Genomic DNA, 27,451 nt, shown 5'->3' on the forward strand with positions numbered 1-27,451 from the left:
TCATCCAGCCTGTAAGTGTTTCAAATACACTCCCAACCACTTTCCCCAAGGGATAACGGGAAGGCTTTTGTCATAATACATACTGACAACTGAGAGTTCAATTGCCTATACTCCGCAAAGGGACTAAATAGAATCAAGAGAACAGGCCTCAGAATTTTGTCTTTGTAAACACATCCATGCTTCTCCTAGACAATTTATATTCATGAATATCTTAGACACAAAAATAGAAAAAAAGTGTAATGAGGCAGAATATACAAGCTCACATGCAAAAATCAACCACGTTTGACCTCCAACCAAGAATATTTTTGTGTAATACCTTACATCAGATGACATGCATACATTATATTGTGATCTCATTAGTATTCATAAGTTTTCATACTTGAAGAGTGGTTCAAGTGTAACCCCTCTCACCGGGTCCTTCACACCCCGCTCCATAAGGGTCTCGAACCCGGGTCTCCGACATGAGAGTCAGGCGCTCTAACAAGGAGGCTAAAGACTGCAGCCTCTAGCATCTGTCGCTAGCGCGAGCGCCTATTGAGATCAGAGGAGTGAGGTTTACTCGCACAGCAACTACTAGCTGGCCTTCGTTACACAAGCACACATACGTTTTCGTACATTTGGATAGACACTAAGGGCCAGATTTATTAAAAGCTTGCACCAGCGAGAAACACCTTTTGATGTTAAAAAACTACTGTCAGGATTTACTAAACACACGCAGTGAGAAAAATTTGCGCTGAAAAGGCGTGGACACAGTTGTTTTTGCGGCTGACCTTATTGCAAATGCATTTGCGTTTGAGTTTCCGTTTCAGATACAAAATTTATGGGAGGAGAGTATTATTTAATGCCCCAAAAAAGCATGTCTTAAACCAGACGCTAATTTGCGCTGCTCTTGGTAGATTGCGTTGGTCATTATGGAAATGATCCGGCTGCATCTGTGTTCTTTCATTTACACTATGCAATTTCAGCAAGGTTACCAACTCACACTGTACTAGTAGATAGCATGCGATGTAAAGCCAAAGCTCACAATCTATGTGCTCACACTATACGGTCCGATCGTCGAGTTGCGACTTGACTGCTCACGCTATACATGTGAAATATGCGTGATAAACCCGTGCCGGGTTGCGCAGATAGCTAGATGATACCCAGAGATATCGTCAAAAGCATCAGCTATCAATATCAAGAGGATTTAGCATTTCCAATGTATGTATTAAATTATTATTATTGCAAGCAAGGAGGGGCCGAGAGCCGTGAGAGAACGGCAGGAGGACGGTTGCGTGATTTATGAAGAGCGCCACCTGAGCGCTGCACCGGTCTCATATCTCTCACGGAGGAGCTTCGGAAGCATAAAAAGAGGAGCGACGACAGTGAAGGATGAGAGAGGACCAGGCCTGGAATTATTATGTTTTGTTTATGTGTGTGTGCGGCAGTCGTTTGTGGCTTGCTGTTGATGTGTGAGCTTCTGTTTGCTGTTACCTCTTTATTTATACTCCTCTGATCTGATCCAGATCTGTGATAAGAAATGACTAGAGATGTACCATAATGTGTGATTTATATCTGAGTGATTTACTAAAAACATCTTAAATAAGCATAATGTGTGATTTAAGTCACCTTAATGTCAACTAAGGCTATTGCAGTAACATTTTACATCAAATATCACAAATAAACAAGACATTTTTATTTAACATAAATCATGAATATTTCACATCTCATGTGTTTCCAAACCCGAATTCTGTATGCAGTTCCATACATTGGCAGTTAATTGTGACCAACCATGTTTTGATCCAAAAGAAACAAAAATAAATAAATAAAGCCACAAAAGAACTATAAAAATAGCCTTTTGACTCTAGATTCCAATGCGAAAGTTTTGTGTGAGGATCAGACTGAAATCTAGCTCATTATTCACTGAAAAGGTCATGTTCACAGATGAGAAACAATGTTCTGTTTGGTCAACGTGCCATTTTTAAATCAAAACTATCGTATGGCTACAGAGGACCTGGAATCTATCGCACAAGTTGTATAGACTTACTTTTGTTATGCTTTCATGCTGTTGCTGTTTTTTAATGGGGTTTTTTAAGCTTGACAGCTGTGGTTGCTATGAACTGCCATTGTATAGAAAAGATTGTCCTTTTGTGTGCCAAAAAAACAGAATAAAGGTTTGGAACAACTCCCTTGTCCTCCCTTCAGGATGTCATCATCTCCAGGGTGAGGAAAAGGGCAAAAAAACTAAAATCACAAAACCCACACACTCAATGTCTGAATGAAACAATGTCTTTTCACTTCGGTACAGAACACTGGGCACCTGAACATTCAGGAAGAAGAAATTCCCATCTCCATCTAAAGCAGTTAATGGCCACTACTGTGTGCTCTATTACTTTTTACTGTTCAATATTATATTAGGCATTTCGCAATAAAAATGTACATTATGTAATATTTATATAGTTACACCGTTGAAACACAATGCACACAGTTAATATTTCTGTTTACTCAATCTAAATGCTTATTCTCTTGCACTGTATCTTGTATTTAATATATGTAAGTGCTCAGAGTTCCTGTAAACCATTTCATTTTCATTTTATTGGAAAAGCTATTCCTTTAATGGTTTGTACAGTACAGTGCATACACTACCATTCAAAAGTTTCAGGGTGGTAATGTTTTAAAAGAAGTCTCTTATGCTCACCAAGGCTGCACTTATTTGATCAAAAAACAGTAAATTAATATATTTATAAAGGTAACAGTAATACTGTGAAATATAATTACAATTTAAAATAACTTTTGATTAATATTAATATATTTTAAAATGTCATTTATTCCAATGATGGCAAAACTTCAGCTATAATCAGTGTCATGTGATCATTCAGAAATAATTTTAATATGATGATTTGGTATGGCAAGCCATTTTAACATTTTAACAAACGAATGTCACTTTATTCATGCTACTACTATTTCTTTTTTAGATATTAGAATCTATTCCATTAGGTACCAGTACTTATTCATTTGCTACTAGTGCTTGTTTTTTAGGCACTAGTACACTAGTACTAGTATAATTAGGCCCATCAACATTCTTCAAAATATCTTCTTTTGTGTTCAACAAGTAAATGACGACAGAATTTTCCTTTTTGGGTGAACTATCCTTTTGAGAAAGAACTGTATTTGAAAGGTTGACTGTTGACATAGTAGTTCATTTGAAAGTGTCATTTACCTGCATGCACTCGTTGGCCCTCATCCGGAAAACCTCTGGCTCCTTCTTTAGCTTCCAGGGGTATTTGTGGCTCAGCGGCTTCGTCTTCTGTAGTCTCAGAGTCTACCACAAAGAAACAAAACATTAAGTGAGAAACCACCATCTGTAATGATAACGGACATCAAACCAAGCAAATAAAATCATGTGACCTTTTAAATAAACTATTTGTTACTTTCTTTGACGAAATGTGCATCACTTGAGTAAGAAAAAGCAATCGCCACATAGTGATAAGTGAAATTAATAAATAGAAATGTGTTTGAATTAGAAGCATCGTGGGGAACAAGGGGATGAACCACTTCATTGAGCCCAAAGATGAAAACAAACATTACCATAACTTTGCTTCCGACAGGAGCGGAAAACTTCGCTTCCATAGTGGCAGAGGAAAGAAGCAGACAAGACATCACCATTACTATAGAGACGAATCCCATCCCAGCAAAGAGATAAGACAGCAACAAACTGCTGAATGGACACATTTGCACCGTTTACTGGTCCTGGTTGACTAGTACTTGCTGCTCAACATCACTGCCATTTGCTTTTGCTTTGTTTTCTGCGTATAGAACACTTGAGCTTGTAAGGATGGTCAAACAGGCCAATCAAAATACAAATTACTTACTTAAAGTCTCAGTTATTTAAAGAAAATCTCTGCAAATAAATTTTCAATTATGTTGGATTATATCAAACCCTGTGGGCTCAATCATGCCAGTACAAATTTGTGAAAGGACTGGGAGCAGCAAATTCCTGATATTGCAAATCAAATATTTTATTTCAGACAAGATAAAGGGTTTTGATTGAGGGTTTTTCAATAATGAATGTATTACATTGTTAAGCCAGTTAATTTTGAATTATCATCCATTTTAAATGAGATCAAAGCTAATTTAGTTGCACAGATGGTACTGTGGTACTATGTATTTCTAAACATTAAGCATTAACAGAAACATTTTAATCCATGAGGTTCATGTAAAAGAAAAAGGAAATACGAATTCCCATGAATGAAAATGTTTTAATAGAGCATGATCTTAAATGGAGAATGCAATAAAGAGTGTAATCCACATTAATTCTGCCTGTCTAATTAATTTTTAAAGCATTATTTCAATTTAAAGACGTTTTATAGGGAGCCATGTCTAAAATCTCATCACATCGGTGCAAAAGTGTCAGCAGTTCGTATAAATTGCTTCAATGATAAGCACTGCTAAGCTTTTTGCATTATTGATGCTGAGATTATAGTGTCTTTGTACATAAAGTGAACAGATTTATTGTCAGGCTCCTCTTTATCAGAGCGAGCAGACAGACAATTCCAGTAAATCTGTCTAGCATGACTTCTCAAATCCAAGCACACAAACACGACACTGAATGGCATCTTTGATAATAATCAAAAACACAATGATTTATTACAAATCACAACAGGAACACAAATTTTAACAACAATGACAATTCCTAAAGATGTACAGTCAGTACTTAAAACTGAGGATGCATTACGTATAGGCTATCGGCAGCATTGGGGAGATGTTTTCAGAGTGTGCAGACTGATATAAAGCAGACTAAATTATTTTATAATTATCAGACATGAATATGAATGATATCCCCATTAGCAGTAATTTATAACAAACACTTATCTGATAGGTAATGGGAGCAGTGCAGCAGCAGAGGTACTTTATTCTCAATTTAGGGCACACAATTTAGATCATATTTGTCTGAATTGAGCACTTCCTCTGATGTAGGCCCTCAAGGTGTCTCTGAAGAGGGCCTTGATCCAGAGATTGATTACAATTACATATTCAAAAGGATCCTAGATGACTTTTTGGGCTTGCCTCTGAGTATCAAAGGTGATAGGAATCCTAAATCGTAATGATTATCATCAATCTCAGAAGCCACAGAGACTTAGGGCCCTATAACAATCTGAAATGAAAGTATCAAACGCAAAACTCAAGTAACTTTGTGGACGGATCTCGCAAATCTAAAATGGGTTGGTCTGAAGTAGTTACATTACTCATAGGTGTGGTTTGGGCGTAACGTGCAATAAACCAATCAGAGCGTCATCTCACATTCCCTTTAAAAGCAGGCGCGCTTGTTCCATGGCAGATTGCTATTATAACGGCGGATTTGCTAGGCGCACGCCAGGAGTGGTTCACAGCCGAGGAGACCGACGTTCTCGTCAGGGCCAATAATTTGGGTACCCAATAATTTGGGTAATTTAATTAATTAACGTGCGTCTATGGAGGGAAAAGTCCGCTGTGCGTGAGGTGCAAAATAGGAATGATACATATGGTGTACAAAGTCAAATGCGCTGGGTGCAAGATAGGGCCCTCAGACTTCGTTATTTGTATGATACTTCTAAGTTGGAAACAAATTTTGCAAGAACTCAATGCAGACGCAAATTCTTAAAATACAATTCATAGAAGGCCAAATTAAATCTGTTCATCATAAAAAGTGAAAATGGACTAAACCGCTCAATTGATATGGATTAACAATCTCTTTATGGATTTTTTGAAGCGTCAAAGGGGTAATTGCATAGACTGACAATGGAGGGACAGAAATCTCTCAGATTTTATGAAAAATATTTTCATCTGCGTTTTAACCAAAGTCTTACAGGTTTGGAACGACATGAAGATGAGTATTTAATGACATAATTTCCATGTTTGGGTGAATTAACCCTTTAACTAAAACTAAATAAACGGCAACGAAAATTAGAAATGTTGGCTTGGCAAATATTAAAAATAAAATTCCTGTAGCTCAAACAGTAGAGTATTGGTGCTTGCAATGCCAAGGTCAAGGGTTTGATTCCCAGGAAAAGCAAGAACTGCTAAGAATGTAAATGTGTACCTTGAAATGCAATGTAATTTGCTTTGGATAAAAGCATCTGCCAAATGCATAAATGTAAATACTTTTTTTTTTTTTTTTTACTTTTGAATTTTTTTGAATTGCAATTCAGTAAAGTCCTCTTCATGTCATTCCAATCAAATTTCCAATTTAACTTTTTGTGTGGCGCCACCAGTTCAATTTAAATTCACGCTCAAGACTTCAATCCTTCAGTTTGAATTTCTCCCATGTCTGCTAGCAGAGGCATATTGCAAGATTAGCTGCACTCTCTTTCAAAATGTAGAGGGGGGGAAAAACCAATGCATCGTCGATTTTAAACAAAGACCCCACATTAGATGACTGACAGACTCTGAAGAGTTATCATAAAATCTCTCTTGTAATAACCTGTTATCTATAAAGCCAAACACACCATGAGTGAACCTCCCAAATGTTCGGTTAGAGTGTCCGGTTTTCTGGAAAGAGAAAGAGAGAAGAGCTATTTTAGTGGTTGGACAGAATGCTTCAAATATGATAATCACTTCAAATGAGCAAAACAAACAAGTATTTCAAACAGCACACCAGCAGATATCCCCAAAGCTGACTAACAAGAGCTCTTTTGAAACAAGATGCCTGTGCCACTTGTCGGTCTTCAAAAAAAAAAAAAACATGTCCGTCTTTGCTCTGCTAACCTAGATTTTAATTCATATGTAGGGCATTTGGTGACTGAGAGGCTAAAAAAATGAGCTAGTTTCTTTTGCCAGTCCCTGCGTTGGTGTGCCCGCATGTCACCTTGCATTAAACACATCTGCTAAGTGACAAGTATGAAAGCATCCAACACAGCTTAAATGGGCTATACGAACTGGTTGATCCTTGTTATTCCCAGCTTTCAAGTAACATACTGTAAGGCATGTAATTTCTATGTCCATTTTGTTTTACGGTGATAAAAGAATAAATTGCATGTTTACTTAACAATTTCTAAACAGATTCATCTTGTTTAGTGAGAAATGTGATTCTTAGCTTCCCAGTATCGCTTCCTATCCAACTATGTTCACAAAGGATGAATGTAAACCGAAGCAACACCGAGGATGCATCGGGCAGCGGCTGTCTGTCACTCCCAATCCATTAGTTACAGGGAGAAATGAAATCCTAATGGCTGATGCAGCTGTAATTTCAAACCCTTCTTCTGTGAATCTGTTCCCTAACCGTATTAGCTAAGGACGGCGGCCATCCGTTTCAGAGACTGGTGCCTGGAGCTTTGCGGGGTTGGTGAAGGGGAAAGGCAAATAAAAGTGGATGAACTTTTAGAGGAATTACATGCAGGTCGTTTTAATTCATACGCCTAAGCTCAGCGCTTTCTGCTTGTTGTAAAGAAAACATTTACAAGGCATTAAAACATCTGAATAATTCATAGGCGAAGAGGGATTCATGTCCATGTGATGCTGGTCAGTTTGTCATTAGCCTCTTTGTTTGGCATCTTAATGGACGAAAAGTGTGGTTCCACTTCACCACACAAGTGCCATGCATTATGCAATAGATCTGAATTCTTCTATTGCCTTGATTAGTCAAAACACAACTGCCACAGAAACGCATTTGATGATCAATTCACACATAGAGACGACTATTGACAAAGCCTACGCACACTTGAGTTGCTACAAGTACCGTTAGAATTTATTTACATGTATTTCTCGGCTGAAACTCTTTGAAATGCACATTTTCCATTGTATGTAACATTAGATTTATATATTTCCACTGGAAAATATTTATTCTGTTTATCCCATTTTAATGTCCACTAGACAATTACACATCCAGTCAGTTAGAAAAGTAATAGCTCACCATAAAAGCCACATTTTTTGAGGCGCCGTCGCTGTAGAACAAACAATGAATATAACACACAAAGATTCAGGGATTTATTCTAAATCGCTAACCCCAAGTATGATCAATGATAATAGGGATCCTTGCCTTTGCGAGCGCCACTAATTACTTTAAAATTAATGAATCCACATAACAATCATTTCCCTAATCTATACTTTAAATGGCAAATATACAGAGATGAGACTCTGAGGTTGACATAATGTTTGAGCTTTGGTTCTCTCTCCCATGATGTTCTGAAAGCTGCTATAGGAACAGAGGGCCCTTCAAGCTTCAGTTACATTTTCGAAACTGACACTCATCCAAAATGACCTGCCAAATGCACACTCGCTCCTTTGATTGTGAGCAGGCCACTGAGGGAGGATCTTCAGCCAGCCATCTGTGCTGTGAAGAACTGAGGCAGAAGTAAACACGGACTCAAGCACTCAACGGTTGACATTCAGTGACCATGTTGTATGACAACACCAAGAACGGCTGCAAAAAAGACAGGGCTCCGCAACCCATTATTTTTTATGATTATGTAATCCAATTACAAAAATGAAATTAATTGAGTCATCTTTGTCTGTAGCTATACGGTTCCAAATTAAATGGAATATCCATAGCCATAACAGTATGATAATAATACAAATTACTGTAATAACAAATAATAACAAAATGAACATTGCTTATTAGCTTGATAAATCATTTTCTTCTTCAGCAAGATATTTTTAGAGCTAAATTTATATATTTTCTGAAGAAACTGAGATTGTACAAGCAAACTTTAGGTTGTTTTCAATGCGATTACTAAGATCTTCTGAAATATTTTAGTGCATTAAGTGGTTGCCAGGGTCTTTTGGATGGTTGCAAGGATGTTCTAAATATTCCATAACGATGCTGCCTTCGACAATACCTTCTCTTGGACAAAGTCGCATAGTGACGGCAATTCCAGAATGCATTACGACAAGATCAATGAAAATATTATTCCAAGATGGCGGACAAAGAGGTAGAAATGTTAATCATAAGACTTATTTTTCCTTCAGAACAGAACAATATTGACAAAAACAGTTAAATCTATCCTAGAGTTCATTACAATATTCTCAATGAAAAATCCAAGATAGTGGATTACGAGGGAGAAATGTCAATTATCACTTTAATACTTAAATTACTACTGAACAATATTGATTATAAAATGGTTAAATCCACCAAAAATGATCAAGTTTACCTAATATACTTGTGTGCTCAGAAGATTAGCAACAAGCTAAAACTAAATCCTATTGAAACTTTAAGTAGACAGCTCTCTAGGTTTCAGAACAGAGCTATAAAATGTTATAAAAAAAGTCATTAGTTGGCACCAAAACACCATAAGCTGTGTGAAACAGGGCTGCTTTTGTTATCTGTTTCTAGCCACTCTATTTGTCCAGACAAAAACCTCTAAGCCCCGTTGGTCAGCACCTTGGAGAGCTCAAATTATTTTTCTTGTCAGTCCACACCACAGGCATTCACACTGGATGAATCAAACCTCTCTGGGCAACCGCTCTGGCTGATTTGATGCATAATTTTTCATCAGGTAATTTGTATGTTGCCAGGTTAGCACAGGTTAAGGTGTGATGAATGCTGCCAGGCACTATTTAATCTTGGTTGCCGTATCTGCTTTCTGCTCTAACTCCACTCTTTCAGCCCTGAGGCAGTGGGCTATTTCAATCTCACCCGGTCTGACTTTTCATTACTCTTGCCAATGCAGCAAGTGAATCACTTCACACCTTAAGAAACACAGCTCTCTCAGCTACCCGTGGGGTTCCTTAATGCTTGTGAGTCAGTAGGGCAGGTTTAGAAAGAACAGTGGGAGCTCACGTGATTCATGACCCCGTCTACACTGCCAACTTGGTGTATGGTAACTGTACTGATATTACTCAAACGTTCTGGTTACAAATTTGTTCTAAACTTCAAAAACCATGTCACTAAACATGTCAGCCATGGTAATCAGAGGTTTTACATTCATGGTCATGGCCATGGTCAATTCCTACAGGGAACAAGGTCAGAAAAACACTGGAGCAGTACCGTCAATGGTACACATTTGTACCTTATTCACTGTATTCACTTAAGAACTGATTATTAATTAACTACCTGTACTTAGTATAAGGTTAGCGTTAGATTATGTTTACACTTTCAAGTGGAATATAAGACTAAAAATTGAAGATATAAAGATTGTTAAACAAAATAAGCGTCAGCAACTGGTCGTCTTTCTGTTCATATACTAAATTTGATTGATCGTGTCTTCCCTGCATACATTTAATCATTTATAGCCACACTGCACAATGACTATAACTGTCTGAAATCAAATGCAACTGCCTTGCTGCCTCTCTATCCAGTCAGTCAATTTACAGACAGCATTTTTGTATGAAGGCATCTATTAAGAAAACTAAAGCAGGCTTCTGAGGCAAAACGCCATGTCTAATGGTCTAGAACAAATTCAAATGGGGTTTAGAGAAAACCAAGCCAATATTTAAGTGACTAAAATGCTTATTTCTTGGTAGAAATATAATCGATAAATTGGCATTGTTCGCACCATTAGACACCATTTTCATTCTTTCCACCAAGCGCCAAACCACTTGCACATGATTGTGAGATATCGGTAGAGAAGTATACATCTATGATTCTGTCAAAAAAAATAAAAAATGTGTCAAATAGATTATGCAAAAACTGAATTCAAATATCTCCGTACACCGCCTGCAAAAGCAGACCTTTTCAAGTTTTGGAAACAGCCTGTATGTTGAATCTGTACTGTGCAGCACACAGCAATCAAGATGTCTGCTGAGTGTCATAATGATGGCAAAGTGTTACAGAAAAAAAAGAAGAAAAAAAATACCACCTAAGCTTCTTTTGCTGCCTCGAAAGCATTAGTATATAATTCAGGAAATGTGAATCTAGTTATCTTTAGTTCTTTAAGCAGCAATGGGATATGCTATCTCCCTAAAACACATCTAATGAAGGAATGAAATAATTACATATTATTCACATGACATGATAGAAACTGAAACTACCATTTAGCCTAGATCTGAAACTATGACTCAGCCACCTGTTCGGTATCTGTCTGGTCTCTAAGCTACATCTCTGCCCCATCCACCCGCTTGTCTCCGTCTGCAGACTAAGATCCAATTATCTTTTTCTTTTACCCATCCCCCTCTCCTCTCCTTCACACCCACTTTTCCTTTCATCTTCACAAGGATTCCTATCAGCCTGAGCCTATATCAGTAAGAGCTCGTCCTGCTCTCACCTCCTCTCACCCGTAAAATGTCACAATGACATATTGTCAAAAGGAGGATACTTTTATGCACTTACAGCCAATGGCAAAGTGATGGTGTGCAGATTGCTCATTTTCACTTTATGGCCATCCAGGGAGGGGGACAAGGTTTGCATTTTGACCTGACTCTGACAGTCTATATACGAAGCAAACAACACAAATAACTGATAATTTCTAAGCCAAACGAACCTAAATATTAGTAAATTTTGCTATTTAAAAGGACAGTTCACCCAAAAACCGAAAACTATCATTATTTACCCATCCTAATGTTGTTCAAAACTGTATGCATTTCATTTCGTACAGAATACAAAGAACACTGGACCCCAATGACTGTTATTGTATGGTCTCATATGGACTTTTGTGTTCCACAGAAGGATGCATTACTGAAATAAGATGAGGATTAACCTGATGGACAATAACGGTACAGAATATCATAGAGATTTGAGGTGGTGAGCTCTTTTGACTTGGACCAGTAAGTAGCCCCTAGCAACCACCTAGCAACACACTAAAAGCACCTTAGCAACCGCACAGCAATGCCTCGGGATTAAAATTTCAACAGACATCTAGTTCTGGAGTGCAATAACAACCTGCTAATGTGATGCTGCTGTTAAGCTACAGTATTTACTGAATGTAGTAAATAAAAAAGTAGATATGTAATAATTTTAGTTGATGGTTTTGATGTAACAATCTCCCTGTTAATGCAGTGAAGTGTGAGGTAGCCAAATTTACGATCCCCCAGATCCCTAGAAATATGCATCAGGGGAAAATCAGTTGCTGCTACAAGCATTTCTGTTTTATTGCTCTTGGACAAGAAAACGACCTATATGCTGACTTGCCATATTTCTTCTGTACTGGTGCAAAATTTAACAATATGACTCATGACATATCCAATGCTGGTTCCAAAATAAACATTTTCTATTATAAACAATATCTTGGATTTCCGACCCACCGAGAACCCCTTAAGAAATGTACAGCAAGGTACCCAGGAGGCTGTCATCTTTGTCTGGTTCCTATCATAACCCAGAATGCATCAGAATATGATAGAGTTTAATGAATCGTGGATGTTCACCTATTCAGCTCTAATCATCCTCACACAATTAGCCAGATTGGTGCTGTTTGTTTACAAGAAAAGGGTGGGGCGCAGGAGTGAATAAGCGCTAACATCCCTAAAGGAGGGAATTGGGTCAAGCCTCCCTCAGACGGAGCTCACTGAATGACAAAACCCCAGACATATGGGTCAAACTCAAACTCCCAGGCAGTTATGAGTCAACATGCAAGGCAAGACAAATAAGGCATGCAACAACTCACCTGAAAGCGTTTCTTGGACCAGATTTTCTTCATGGCTTGGAGTAATCCTGGTCTTTTGTTGCGTGTAAGCGAGGTGGGAGTGACGTTCTCTGGGAGCTGGGGATTCACGGTCAGACCCGGTGGTGCCCTGATCGTATTGGTAGCATGATCTGAATCCAGCTTGGACTGCTGAAAAAGCCACTCAAGAAAGGAAACGTACCTAACTGACTGGCAATTCACCTGCTGTAATTTCTCTGAGAACAAAAGTTCTTTCTCAAAAACTTGATTTTTCTGAGCATGCTACCTAAAAACTCAATTTTGTATTATAAAGTTGTTCTGCTGCAGGTATTGCGCTGTCGTTCTTTCAGCTTAGGCAGCGGCTGGAACTAATACCAGAATAAAATCTAAAAAAAACATTTGAGAAAAATGAACCTCAGTAGACAGCACCCCCTCAGTGCTTCAGGATTCCCAGTGGCAAATTATCAGAGCTTGCTCTAAATCATCGTGTTGACCAATAAGAACGCAGAATAATAAACCCAGCCAGCAGCAGCGAGCAAAATATTGTGTGTGTGAAGAGGTAAGCAGAGAGCGAGCGAGCGAGCAAGAGAGAGAAATCACTAGCCTGCACCGTCTTGGGGGAAGGGAGGGGAGAAGACAAAAAGAGAGAGAGAGGAAAGAAAAAAAGAGACAGAATGAGTAAAAGAGAAAGAATGAGTCAGTCCTATCGAGTCTTGCACTGAGGGATGCCAGTTGGCAAATCCTTTTTCATGTCCCGTTTTGCTTTTTCCCCCCTTTTCCCCCCTCACTTTTCTCGTTCTGTTGTGCACCGAGGCTGAACGCATCTCTCCTGCCCAGCAGCAGAAGCAGTCGGGAGTCTCCTCACCCACTGCCTTCGTTTCATATTCAGGATCAATGCCTGTGACGTCAGAGCAGCCTCCAGTCGATGGTGCCTTTTTGCAACCCACCATTGGCATATTTTAAAAATAACTTTAACATTTTTGTTTCCTCGCCTTTTTTACCCCCAAGGTACAGGTGGGTGGCATGAACAAAATCTATAAAATGACTAGGGATTCACCGAAATGAAAATTCGGGACCAACTGAATATTATCTTGGAAACGCCAAACAGTGCAAAACATCAATGTCAGTGAGCCAATAAGCATGCAGCATTATTGGCTGAGACGAGGTATCAAGGAAAAACACTAGTTTACGCCGGTTACGCCCAGAGACGTGAGTCACATGTGAGGATGTAGCGTGTAAGCGTCCCAACCTCCATAGATGTCAAAAATGTGGAAAAGATCAAAAGTGTGGCTACATTTCACTCGGCTCGATGCCAAGAGTGCGCGAAGCAATATTTGCGACAAGATAACCGCTATCAAGACCAGCAACACGACAAATCTGATGAAGCACTTGACAGTGCACGGAATAAACTTAAGAGCAGAAAGTTACTCCGTCTTCAACTGCAAGAAGAACTGGAGCGCGTCACAAATTAACCGAAACTAAGGCTACTTGCTAACTACTTGCTACTTGCTAAGGCTACTTAGGAAACAAACTGAAATAGGCTACTTGTCTCACAGACATGAGAAATAAGCATATAGAAAGCTTGAAATGTCTACTTTTAAACTAACCAATTCGAATCGAAAACAAATACTCTCTGATTATGTAATCCAAATGAAAGGTGTATTTCTCTCTATACGCGCACGTTCACTATATGCAAAGATGACGAGTCAGCAACGTCAGCTTCATCTTTGCAACAAACACTGACTCAGAAAACACTAGTTTATTAAAAAACAATTATAAACAGCCAATCAGAACAGCGTGTGGGCGGAGTCTCGCGGCAAGTGCACAGCACTAGAGAGTCATCTTGACGGCACTCGCAAGAAAATGGATAAGTAACTACATAATCAAATTCACAAATATTACACCATTTAAAAAATACATAGGCTACTGAGTTACTAAAACAATCTTTGTCAAATAATACACTTGTTTGTTCACAGTTTTAACGTTCTTGTTTCCATTTGTTTAATTTCAATATCTGAGGTGAATTATCCGTTGTTGCTTCTACAAAGCTTGGAGCACTAACGGTAAATGACATTCAAAGTCACATTACACGCTTTTAACATTAAATAAAGCACATAAACAGTACCTGAGATTATCATTGCCACACAGATTTCGCAATGGGTTCAAGCTGGTCACACGCATTGACCATCAGAAACCTGCTTGGTTTGAAAGTGACTTCTATGTGAGCTGTTTCATACAATGCTACTACAAGACAACAGACCTTTTTGTCAATGAAGTTTCAGTTGTGCTGCTAACTTACCCTGTCATGAACAATATGTCAAAACACCCAATGAATTGAGTCCAAAAGCAATAACTCCTTAAAGTCTTCTGTTTGTATCTTTTTTATATACTTACTGTACATTTACACTGACATAGATACTGGCATGCTAGCCTATTTGCACGCCTCTATACAAACTTACCCTACACTATTTACTAAATAAATTAAATAAATATAGATCAGCAGCTTACACCGCAACTCAATCCTGATCTTGACTTAGTTGGGACATGTCATACTCTGTATTTGACATTATTCCACATTTCGTCATTCCCCTGACCTGAAATATCGTAAAGCAGACCTTCCAACTGATAGCTGCAGGAATATATCTACCACGGTATAAATGATATATCAGTACGCATACTATTGTGTAGTGTATCGTCATGCAGCAGAGCCCTAGCTCAAGATGTCTACTCATTCCTCTCTCATTTCCCTCTGCAATAGTTCAAATTAAATGATGTATTTAAGTTTATTAAAAGGTTTATTAGAATTTGCATCCCTTGGACAGAAATCAAATATATTTAATGACAAGACTGAGGCAATCAGGTGCAGCTTTAGATTTGCATAATGAACTCATGAATTATAGTCTCGCACCTGCGATGTTAGCAAAGGGGGTCAGGGAGGCACATTGATTTTGAGCTCTTTAATTTTTACGAAAGCACACGATCCATAACTGTACTACCAATACAGCAGCAAAGTGTATGTCGTACAACAAAAACACGCTAGAAAAGACATTGAGAAACAGATTGTGCTCTATGTGGCCATTGAAATGGATTGCCATTTTTCATAGCCAAAGTGCTCTCAGGCCGAAGCCTGCTGAGGCAGAACATCAAGGGGGTTGTGAGAGAGCCAGACACCCGAAAAATTCCCTTATTCGTTCTCATTAGCGGTCACTGCTTGTGTTTATAATGACCCAGGTGGATGGTTGCCATCCTTCATTCCTGTTGTGTTGTCCACACCTGGGTCCTTTTGTTCTACTGCATTGCATGTTAAGCCAACATGCATATAATTACAAACAGACAACTGAGAAGAGAATATGGTGCACAAAAATACATTAACTACGTATAAAAGGATAATGCACATAAAACTGGAATAAAACTGATAATGCACATTTCACTGAAAAACAACTTGATTTGTTTACAACCACCTTAATTTTTATTAGTTTAGTTGATCAGTCATGAAACATAATTATTCTGTTTTAAGTTAATTTGAAGTCAAAATCAGCCCTATTTATATTCACAAGACACATTCCTTATCAAACTGCCTCAAACAACATTTTTCATCTGATATCACAAATCCCTCTTATTTTTCTTCCCATTTTAAACCCCCTCTTTCCATGATATCAGTCAAATCCTGATGTATAAATGTCCGTTTTACGCAGAAATACATCAGATAACAAAAGTGTATAATTGGTTAGAATTGGAATTGGATGCAATATATTAAATTTTTTATTTATCTGTATTAGCCAATATCGTATATCAAATTGTCATGTAACATTTAGATTAACTACACCATCATAATATAGCGCACAATTAATTCTCTAATAAATCTAATTTGGGTTTAGATTTTTAACATTATAATAAACAAAGCTTTTACAGGATACACGTACACTAATATTTAAAAGTTTTGGGCCAGAATGATTTTTTTTTAGAAAAATCTATACTTTTATTTAGCGAGGATGGTTTAAATTGATTAAAAGTAACAGTTAAGACATTTATAATGTTCATAAAAAGTTTTATTTCAAATAAATGCTGTTCTTTTACTTTCTAACTTTCTAATCATCAAAGAATCCCACAAAAATATTAAGCAGCACAACGGTTTTCAACATTGATAATAATAAGAAATATTTCTTTCACAGGAATAAATTGCATTTTAAAATATAAAACAGTTTGTTTATTGTAATAATAATAATATTAATTCACAACATTACTGTTTTTACTGTATTTTTTATCAAATAAATGCAGCCTTGGTAAGCATAAGATTTCAACAACTTTTCCAGCCCAAAAAAATAAAAATAAAAATTGATCCAACGTTTTTATCTATACTTTTAAACGTTAGTGTATACTAATACATTTGTAACATTTCAAGTTGTGAAAATGAATGTTAATGCAACATTGATGGATAAGAATGAACAATAGTATTTTTATAAATCAATATTAGCCTAAATTAATACTGTAAAATAACGTTGCTCACAGTTGGTTCATGATACCTGATTTACTAATGTTAACAAATTGAATAATATCAGAATTCTTGTTCTGTTTCAATGATGTGAACAGCAGTGTTACAAACTAGACTGCCAATTGACCTAGTCTCATTCTAAACACATTTTCTGTGTCTCTTTCTTCTGACTCTCTCTTTATCCGTCTCTTCAGCCCTCGCTCTCTTTCTGACAGACAGTGGTCAATATCTGGGGGACCTTTACAGCTCTCTCTTTTCCTTGTTTCATGGATCTCATCGATCGGTCTTAAGAACAATTATAAGGCTCAGCTCTGTTCCACCTGGTGTGACATAGTTGACACACACATTTGTGTTGTTTTCACCTGTAAAACTCCCACATACCTCAGTGACGCTAGCCGAGACATGAATCATGTTGCTGAATGCAAATTGTTCTGATTTAGGCCACTAGTGGAGGGGTCACTATGACTAAGATCCAAAAATGGTTTAGATTTCACACATTTACTAGACTTAAAGGGATAGTTCACTTTGAAATTAAATTTTGGTATCTTTTAGCTTACCTCAAGGGCATCCAAGATGTAGGTGTCTTTTTTTTCCGCAGTAGTTTCAATTTTGATATTTTTAGGGCAAACCGTTCTTGTCTGTCAGTCATTTAATGCAGGTCTATGGTCACGCGTGATGCCTGACCATAGACCTGCATGCGCGCAGTGATCAGTGATCTGAGGGCGCGCGCGCATCCTGGTGTGTGACGTGTACGCAGACTGGTGCATAGATATATACACTAGATGTCGCCTTAAAGACATTCGTTCCAATGAACTGCCGTAGACAAGGCGACATCTAGTGTATATATCTATGCACCAGTCTGCGTACACGTCACACCTCTTATACACAGCCACGTCCAAGTGATCTGAGGGCGCGTGCGCAGCCCTCAGATCACTTGGACGTGGCTGTGTATAAGAGGTAAAAACGATATAAATACTGTTCATTTTCTCACACAAACCACTTGTTTCGTGTCTTAGGCCATCAGTGTGTACTTACGATGGGGAATTGTTTAATTTGGACGATGGGGAATTGTTTAATTTGGACGACGGGGAATTGTTTTAATTTGGACTCTGTGCATGCTCTTTGAGACAGTGACCATAGACCTGCATTATACGACTGACAGACAAGAACGGTTTGACCTAAAAATATCAAAATTTAAACTACTGCGGAAAAAAAGACACCTACATCTTGGATGCCCTTGAGGTAAGCTAAAACATACCAAAATTTAATTTCAAAGTGAACTATCCCTTTAAAAAAAAGCTTTGTAACTTAGTCAATTATACATAAACGCAAGACGTTTTTTTTTTACACAAAGCACCACCCCATCTCTACCATTCAAAAGTTTGAGGTTTTAAAGAAATGAAAGGGATAGTTCACCCAAAAATGAAAATTCTCATTCTCATGTCGTTCCAAACCTGTAAGACTTTCGTTCATCTTTGGAACACAAATGTAGAGCTTTCTGTCTCTCATTGGCAGCTACGCAACTACCACTATGATGCTTCTTTGTGTTCATAAAGAGATCGTAAAACTAATCCATATGAATTGAGCGGTTTAAAAAAATAAACTGAATAAACACTTTGACATTGAACCAAAGGGAGGCAGAACTGTAGTGCGATTGCATCTCGTTCCAGTTTGTTTTCCAGGATGACTAATTTTAGCACTTTCAAAGAACAGCCACTTTGAGTATCAGACAGGCTGTCTTGCAAACTCTTCACTCATAGCTGCAATCGCCCAGCGGGCAGTGAAATAATGGCTTCCTTTCTTAATGTGAATGGCGCACTATACCGAGTCAGAGTTATGTAAAAGTGATTAAAGCAAGCAGCGATTGTCCTCCAGGAGTCAGTCCCTCCAGTAAGGGACCAAGTTTCCACTGAACATCCACGGTTAGATCAGCAGGGTCTCCTATTCCCCTCTCCCCGGGGAACCATCTAATGAAATGTGGAGCAATTCCAGAAGCCCTACAAGCAAAGTGTAATAACCCAAACGACTCTATTTAACAAGAACAAGTCACATAAATCACAGGGCCTGGGCACTTCTGCAGAACATTTACGTGTGTGCTTCTGATGGGAGTCACACAAAGAAAGATCAGGCTAAAATGAAAAGTTATTTACTCATTTGTTTTATGAAACAAAATGAATTGTTCAGAAGCATCTGAGTGGGCATGTGCTCCGTCAGTTTGAATGGGTATGAATTGATCAAACAGAAGTGCAGACACTCTGCCTTCTTTTATGTTTCAGAGAAGAAAGAAAATAATGCTGTGGTGTGTTAATGATGACAATTTTCATTTAAACTTGTCATGGCCCAGACATGTCTAATGAAGAATGGAGCAAGACACGTCATGTCTTCAACTGTGCTGCGCTGTGCATACAGCAGAGCAGCAAAATGTATTAATCCAATACGCACACAATCTGCAGTTAAAAAGCCTTCTGCCTCTCTAAACACAAATTTATTTGCAACATGCCAGGCTGCAAGAAGAGACTGTATGTACAGTAACTGGGGTGAGATAACACCGAAAAGAGGAAACCAGGAAAATGCAGAGATATCTCAAAAAAAAAAAAGTACTGTGGCAGTACCATAATATTGGATATATATTGATATGTACCATGATACTGAATGATGAGTAGGTAAGAATTTTGGGGTTTTTGAAAGAAGTCCCTTATTCTCACAAAGGCTTTGATCAAGAAATACAGTAAAACAGTAATGTGAAATAGGCTATTACTACAATTTAGAATGACTGTTTTCTATTTTTATTTTAAAAATGCAATTTATTCCTTTGATGGTAAAACTGAATTTTCAGCCTCAATACTAGTGTCACATGATCCCTCAGAAATCATCTGATATGCTGATTTGTTGCTCAAAAAATATTATCAATATTGAAAAACAGTTGTACTTCTTAATATTTCCAAGCCTGGCATTACCATAATATTATGCCGAAACTGACATTATTAAGGTAAAAAAATTTTTTTGAAAAAACTGTAAGCAATTTCATCCATTTGACAAAAAAAAAAAATATATATATGATAACTAACTCCACCTCTAAAATAATGTTTCTTTTTTTGCAGGCAGCTTGAATTCCTCTTACTTTTCAACCTCTCAGCTGCTCATTATCAGTGTGGTTGTAATACAATGCTACAGTTTAATAAATTATTTGCTTTTTCAAGTCTGTGAGATTTGGTGGGGGGGGAAAAAGGAAAATATCACATGAGGGTGTTGATGTTTACACTGACAAATCTCTCAAACGAACAACGTAATAAGAGCACCGTGAAGATAAAGAGCCTGTTCTCCTCTGCAGAATGGCAGATGGTTCTCTCTCAGCCTGCATGTGCCTCGCAGACACTGCAAAAAAAAAAAAGGTCGGAGCAAATCTGGCTTAATCATCCTTTACAGTAACTGAAGCTGGGAGGTTAATGTGCTGAGTGCTAAGGAAATGGTGTGGTGATTGTGGATGGTTTTCCTTTAAAACAAGCAAGTCCACAGTCATCTTGAATGATGATGATGATCGGGAAGTACTCGCAAACAGTGTATTTGACACAGCTGCAGATGGTGGTTAACTAAGAAGCTTTACTGGCCATGAAACTGTATGGAATGAAACATTTCCATACAATGAAATTCAAATGGTGTCCAAAGATTTTGTGACGTCATTGACTTTCATCGTATGGAATTTTTTGGATGAAGTATCCCTTTAACACTATTTTTATAAACATGAAGTACATATGACAACAAAATATAGTTGTTTTTTCTGCCCCTGACACAAAAATGTTCCAAAACATTGTGATTTTGTTTCTCCAATTTCCGTTTTGGTGATTTAGTACAAGTAATATTCATGTATCACCACATGGGGTTCTAGATGGGAAAAAAACTACTTTCTAGGCATTCTAGATTATAAAATGTCCACTTAAGTGAAGACAACCATTGCAACAGATGTTTTCATCAGTACACGATTTGATTTGAATCGCTCATGTCACGTATCTGCAAGAGACAGATGTTCTTCCAATTTGAGTTAAAACATCAACTGCTGCAGTTCCTAATAAAGTTCCCAGCCAACCAGCTAATACCTCTGTTCTATTTACTGCCCGAATCAAATTTTTACTCACATTTGGTGTTTGGCGAGGGTTAATTTTGGACTTTGGACACGAGCACAGACTGATATGTGATATTCATATACTTGTCCCCTAGAGGAAAACAGCAAGGGCATCCTAACTAACCAAGAAATCAAAAAGAAATCAACTGTGTGTAAACAACAACTGCAACTAACCAGACAATACAATTTATACAATATAAAAGTGCAACCAACCATATAGCCTAATCATGCACAGATAGCAACAACAACAAAAAAAGAGAGATTAACTAATAAAAAGGAGAAAAATTCCCCACATATTCTGTTGAATTCAGAGGACATGTGTCCAATCAAACTCTATAGCATTTTGATGGACATGTACAACCTGTGAGACATGCACTCATTCTCAAAACACCAACTACATGCTTTGTGCTGATCATACCGTTTTATACAGTAGATTTGCTGCAATTTTTAATACCATAATTACTGATATGATAACATTCTAAATTTCAGTGTTTAATTTTTTTACTTTTTTAAAAATTTTCTAGCTTCAGTGTTCACTTGCATGAATTATATTTTCCACATTCAATGTGAAAAGCACTTGTCAAGCAGCCATGATGTGAGACTGACACCTCCAGCTGACACTCTCGAAAACACTTAGCCTCCATTTTCTGCCTTCCTCTCCTCTCTTCTGTCTGACTCTAAGCCCACTTCACTTGCTCCTTTGCTGCTCTTGACTCTTATTTCTAATTTGTCCCTGTTTCCTTATCCCCACAGATCCCATCTCTCTTTCTCTGCAGTTACAAAGAGCAGTATATACTAGTGCAAATCCATTATTTAGATCCTGTGGGTGGAGTTTGCAAGATCAATAAGCAATTCTATCACACTAGCAAACATGTATACTTCAGAAAAAGCATACATTTTGATGCCGACTGCCTGGCCCGGCCTGGCCTTCCAACTTCCATTGTAAATGCCTTACCGTAACTTCAAATTTAGCCTTTTTTCCAACACATTCTCATACCTAAGGCGTCACTTTTTGTCACTTTCAACCATGCTTCAATATCTGACGCTCAAAGCACCCTTTAGCGTCCATATGTGACGCTTCGGTTATGGGTAGGTTTAGGCGTCATGTAACTGACGCTTTCGGAAGCGTCAATATCTGACGCTCAAAGCACCCTTTAGCGTCAATATGTGACGCTTCGGTTGGGTAAGTTTAGGTCTGTGGTAGGGTTATGCGTCTCATATGGACGCTAAAGGGTGCTTTGAGCGTCAGATATTGAAGCATGGTTGAAAGTGACGCCTTGGGTATGAGAACGGGTTGTTTTTTCTCTTTTTTAGCCTGTAAGGCTTATTTTCTGTGATTATTGAAGCTGGAACATTCATTTAAAGCTCCTTTGCACTAGCTGATCCATCCTGCGCATCGATCATCCAATAAGAGCAGTCCTGACGCTGACGTAAACACATAATGGAAAAGTGCTAATAAAATTTACAGACAAAATTTAGCCTGTGTTTCATCTCTCTGTCTGCCTGAGCACACAGACATTATTCTCCTTCTGTCCATTAAAGGAGACATTTGTTTTGGCTCAAGTCACATTAGCCCTTTGTCAGAAACAATGCAGTCTGCCTGACCTTGTTGCCACTTATTGATAGGATACAGTAGAAAAGAACAGAATATGATGATGGAAACAGAATCAGGAAATGATGCAAGCCAGAATCTGGTAGGCCACAGAAATATACATACAGTATATATATTATACAAACATGCATACATAATATTATTTATATATGTGTATATATATATATATATATATGAAATTCAAAATTCACTTAGGACAAAAGCTTCTTCTAAATGATTAAATGTAAATTGAGATCAAACCTCAAAGACAGTGGAATATTATATAAAGTTGGTTGACTGCTTATATTTCCATTACAACAGCAAACTACTGTAGCTGACTGACTGACTAAAATGTTTATAACACTTGCCGACTCACTTCAGCACATTTTGACAGTTTAAGTGTAATCAGTTGAGTGTGTGTGTATGTGACTGTGCTTAAATTTCATTCTAAGATCCAATCAGCATTAAGAAGAACGAGTTAAAAAAAAATCATACCAACTAAATCACCTGTCTAACACTTGAGGGACCAAAACTGGAAAGTGTATTTTTAAGCACTGCATCTGCCGTTCAGTTCAAATGACGTGGAATGATGGGGTTTTGTTGCACTACAAGCCGAGAAACACAATGTTCCTTTTTCCCCAAAATTCCTAAGTGCAAGTTTTATAACCTTTTCTATTCAGAGTAAAGCTTTTACCAATGCTAGTAGATTTGGAATGAGGTAAATACAAAACACCCTGCAGAGTATGACACACTAAGCCAGCAACAAAAAGCCATTGAGCAACAATGCAGTCAACACTGCAGATGCACTCAATACACTGAGCTCAGATTCAGGCTCTTAAGAGCATTATAGGAAGTGTCTGTGGATGCTGATAATGGCCGTTTGCTCTCTTAGGAGTCCTTTTAGCTTTACAGAGTGCTTTAACAAACAGAGAAGGACAATAGCAATTCTCAACGGTGTTTATCAGGTGGCAAATGCTACAAAATCGCATCAGAAACACAGAGATCCCTGGTCGGATGCCACCAAGCAACCAACAGATATTGTAGGTTCATAACGATTATGAAAAATATGGTAAAATATCATATAAGAGAGACCAGGGCAATTGTAACATGCAATATTTCTTCAATCACAAATAAGCTGTAATGATGACACCGATTAGAAGAAGTTCGCTCTTTTGTATCATTTTGTAAAAAAGAAAAAAATATTTGGGAATTTTTTGGGGGTGAAAAATAAAATAAGTATAAAAATAGGTAAAAACCTTAAAGCAACAAATTACTTTATAAGCACAAAACATTTTTTCAGAGAATATATTACAGGACTTAAGTGTTTTCTTCTTGCCCCAAAGGCAGATTATCAGCATAAACCTCAATAAACTATGCTAGAATTATGCTTAAACAAGGAAATGCAACTTGTCAGTGCGGTCAGAAAAATTGATTTAGCATATATTATGAAAACAAGACAATTTTGCTTCAAGTGAATATACAGTATCTTGCTTTAAGCATGTGAGGAACAACATGCAAAACAAAAGGATGAAGTGCACTTGTAAACACTATCTATAAAATAAAAACATGTGCTTTAAACATGATTTCTGACAGTTCAACGAATTACCAAATAAAAGCTAAATGTACTGTATTAAGCACAATCAAGTAATAAAGCAACAGTTTTCTGTTGTTATTTAAGAAACAGTTAATAAATATTTTATTTGTCATGTATTAAAATTAATATTTTGATACAGCCTTCCTCAATGTAAATAATGTAAAATTGTATCTGTACTTAAACTACTGGCGCATATGACAGTAAGCCTCACAGTCTGTGTCTGTAGTCTGAGTTATGAAGGGAAATATAAAATAAATAAATATAAATGAAAGAAAATATTAAAGAATCATCCCCTGTCTCTCCTGCCAAGAACAAAAGTGTGTGCTTCCTAAGGTATTGAGTCACCTCTGGAGCAGAGCAGTGTTGTGGGATCTGTCTTAGACTGGCAGGATTATTATGACTAGCGGTTGGGTGGGTGTTTGCAGGCTTTAATCTCTACTGACTTAAATTAGGAATTACCTCAAGCACATGACTTCACTGGAAGTCTGCACGTGACTCGCTCCGTGTCAGTCTCACTCATATGTGCACTCATCTACACACACACACACACACACACACACACACGCATGGGTGTTTATCCACACTCTGAAGGACAGCAACAACTGCAGCTCGCTTAGGGGAAGTCCCTGTCTTTCTGTGGCCGTCATACCACAGGCACGATCAAACTGAGATAATGACAGCCAGTCTGTAGGATTGACGCTACCGCAGAGATGATAAATCAAACCATCATATCAGATATCTGAAAAATGGACCGATACCTGCCCGATGTGTTCATATCACGGCACTTCTCCAGCATTCGTACATGCCTTAAACACAGCACATCCTCAAGCTTCATCAATCTGTGCTAGAGGCTAAAGTTGTCATGAATAAAAGATGAGGTGGATGGACCCTGTGTCTCAATATCCACTTAAATCAACATGTAGTTCACAATCACAGCAGAGAAAGATACAGTAAATAAGAGTGCAGCGTTTCAGATGAGACTCCCCAGATCTGCCATTAAAAGGCTCATGCATACTTTAGTTATAAGATACTTAATTTGACTTAAATGAATTTGCAAAGTGAAAAAAAAAAACAAAAAAAAACAGTAACATCATAGTAAAATAATAAAAGACATTCAATAAATAACATTATTAATAATCAACTCTTTTCCATTATGCTGCAATCACATCACGTTGGTAATTGTAATTTTACAACATGTCATGTCATCATTGCATGTTCCGTTATAATACTACTAAAACTAAATAAGTGTTTTCAGATACACACATACTGTACACGCACGCACACACCCACATACATATTTATATATATATATATATATATATATATATATATATATATATATATATATATATATATATATATATATATATATATATATATATACTATATAGTGTGTAATTCCTGTGATGGCAAAGCTGCATTTTATCTAATTATCTTTAGTATCACATGATTCCATCAGAAAAGTAATTAAAAATAACCAGCATTTATTTGAATTATTGTTCAATAGAAAACATCCTTGCTGAATAAGATTATTAATTTCTTTAAAGGCCCACTAAAGTGCCTGCTTTGTATGATGCGTTGACGTAATTTCCACTGAAACAGGAAGCTAAGGCAGGACATACTAAATGGCTCCTCCCCTTTTTAAATAGCCAATAGCATTTAGTTTCCCTCACAGACTGCAAGTCGCACTTGACAGCACCATGGAAGCGAATCCGAGCGCTGATGAAACGTTGGATTCAATAGTAGAGGTGTGAATAAATTCTAGCCATTTAAATTTTAACCAACGTACAGTTGGAACACAGAATAAAACTCGAGTGTTTGAGCAACCAAACACATCTCCCAACCCATATTCCGTGTCAACACCGGTCCCTTTGGCCAGGTGGTATTTATAGCATAGGGGGCGGGACGCTTAAGATTCTAGAGAGCATTTGATTGGACAGAAGATGTGATGAGAAGTTGAAGTCCACAGTGATGTCATAAAAATCCATGATCCATTTTAGCAGAAGTGATGGACTGTAAGTTTTGAATGCATATATCTCCTAAATGTGAATTTTGTCATTGGTTTGGAACACGCCAGCTTATTCATAACCTTAAGGCTAACATATTCATACTAAAAGCTCAAACTTAAGTTTTGATTTCAGAGGGCCTTTAAAAAAATACTTTCTGACTCCAAACTTTTGAACAGTAGACTGTTACTGCATCATTTCATTACAGCCAGCATTAACTGACGATCTTTCTTTTTCTATACATTCTGCAAGAGCATATAAATTCTGTCAAAAACAATAAAACCACACATAGATCCTCATTACACATTAAAACACTTTGCTTTGAATTCAGGTCATCCAACCAGAATTTAAAGTTGAAACAATTTGTTTTATAATATTACATATTCACCAATCATCACTATCTGTGTAGGTGGACTACTTAGAGGACCTGAACTTATGCAGCTAATAAACTGTTTATTCAAGCTTCATGGATCCTCAGTTAATCAAGGGGTCTCACATCATGAGAAAGCACTCTGTTTGAATCCATTTCATTTTAAAGCTATGCTAATTAGCAGTGTTTAATTGGAAAAAGAGGAAGTCCCATTAGTGGAATCTGACTGGTGGGAATACAAATGGAATGGAAAACAACAATCTTTAGTCTAAAATGTTCTTCAGAAAACGGAAAGTTCAGACTCTGAATTCTAACAGGATAACATTTCAAGTTAAGGCAGAGAAGTGCACTCCTGTGACGGCACATTGCTGCGTTGTTTGGGAATCGTAAGCAGCCAACAGTTGGATTAATTAACTTTATTTCTTGATGTCTTATACAATTGTGCTGTTGTTGCCACTTTAAATAAAAGCATTTGATGCAATGCATGTTTAAGCAGAGAAACAGAGAGGAAAGTCTCTTGTTGATTAATGCTTCAGTTGGTATAGCTGTAGAAGTGGCAAACTAAGGAAAAATGCAAATCTTTGGTAAAAGCAAGTAATTGCAAGTCTCCATCATTAAACATTAATATTCCTGCACTATTATTAAATTCAACACATACAGCTTCAGACCTTTGTAAATTTTTGAATAGCAGCAGCATTGGACTACAGGCAGCCACAGGGAAGAAAAATGGGTGTGTTCGTCAGGCACTCAGACAACCTCTCCATATTACCTCGACGGTCCCATTGCAATA

General features: G+C 37.5%; 1 protein-coding gene across 1 annotated transcript in view; it reads right to left on the minus strand.

Moving 5' to 3' along the window:
- spegb (striated muscle enriched protein kinase b) overlaps positions 1-27,451 on the minus strand; it is an 83,169-nt gene that overhangs the window by 44,839 nt on the left and 10,879 nt on the right. The window contains exon 2 of the mRNA XM_081368868.1: positions 3,200-3,301. Within this exon, the coding sequence (XP_081224994.1) occupies positions 3,200-3,301 (102 nt within the window). The remainder of the gene's footprint in view (positions 1-3,199; positions 3,302-27,451) is intronic.

Source organism: Scardinius erythrophthalmus (genome assembly GCF_964197995.2).
Source record: "Scardinius erythrophthalmus genome assembly, chromosome: 6".
Classification (NCBI taxonomy): domain Eukaryota; kingdom Metazoa; phylum Chordata; class Actinopteri; order Cypriniformes; family Leuciscidae; genus Scardinius; species Scardinius erythrophthalmus.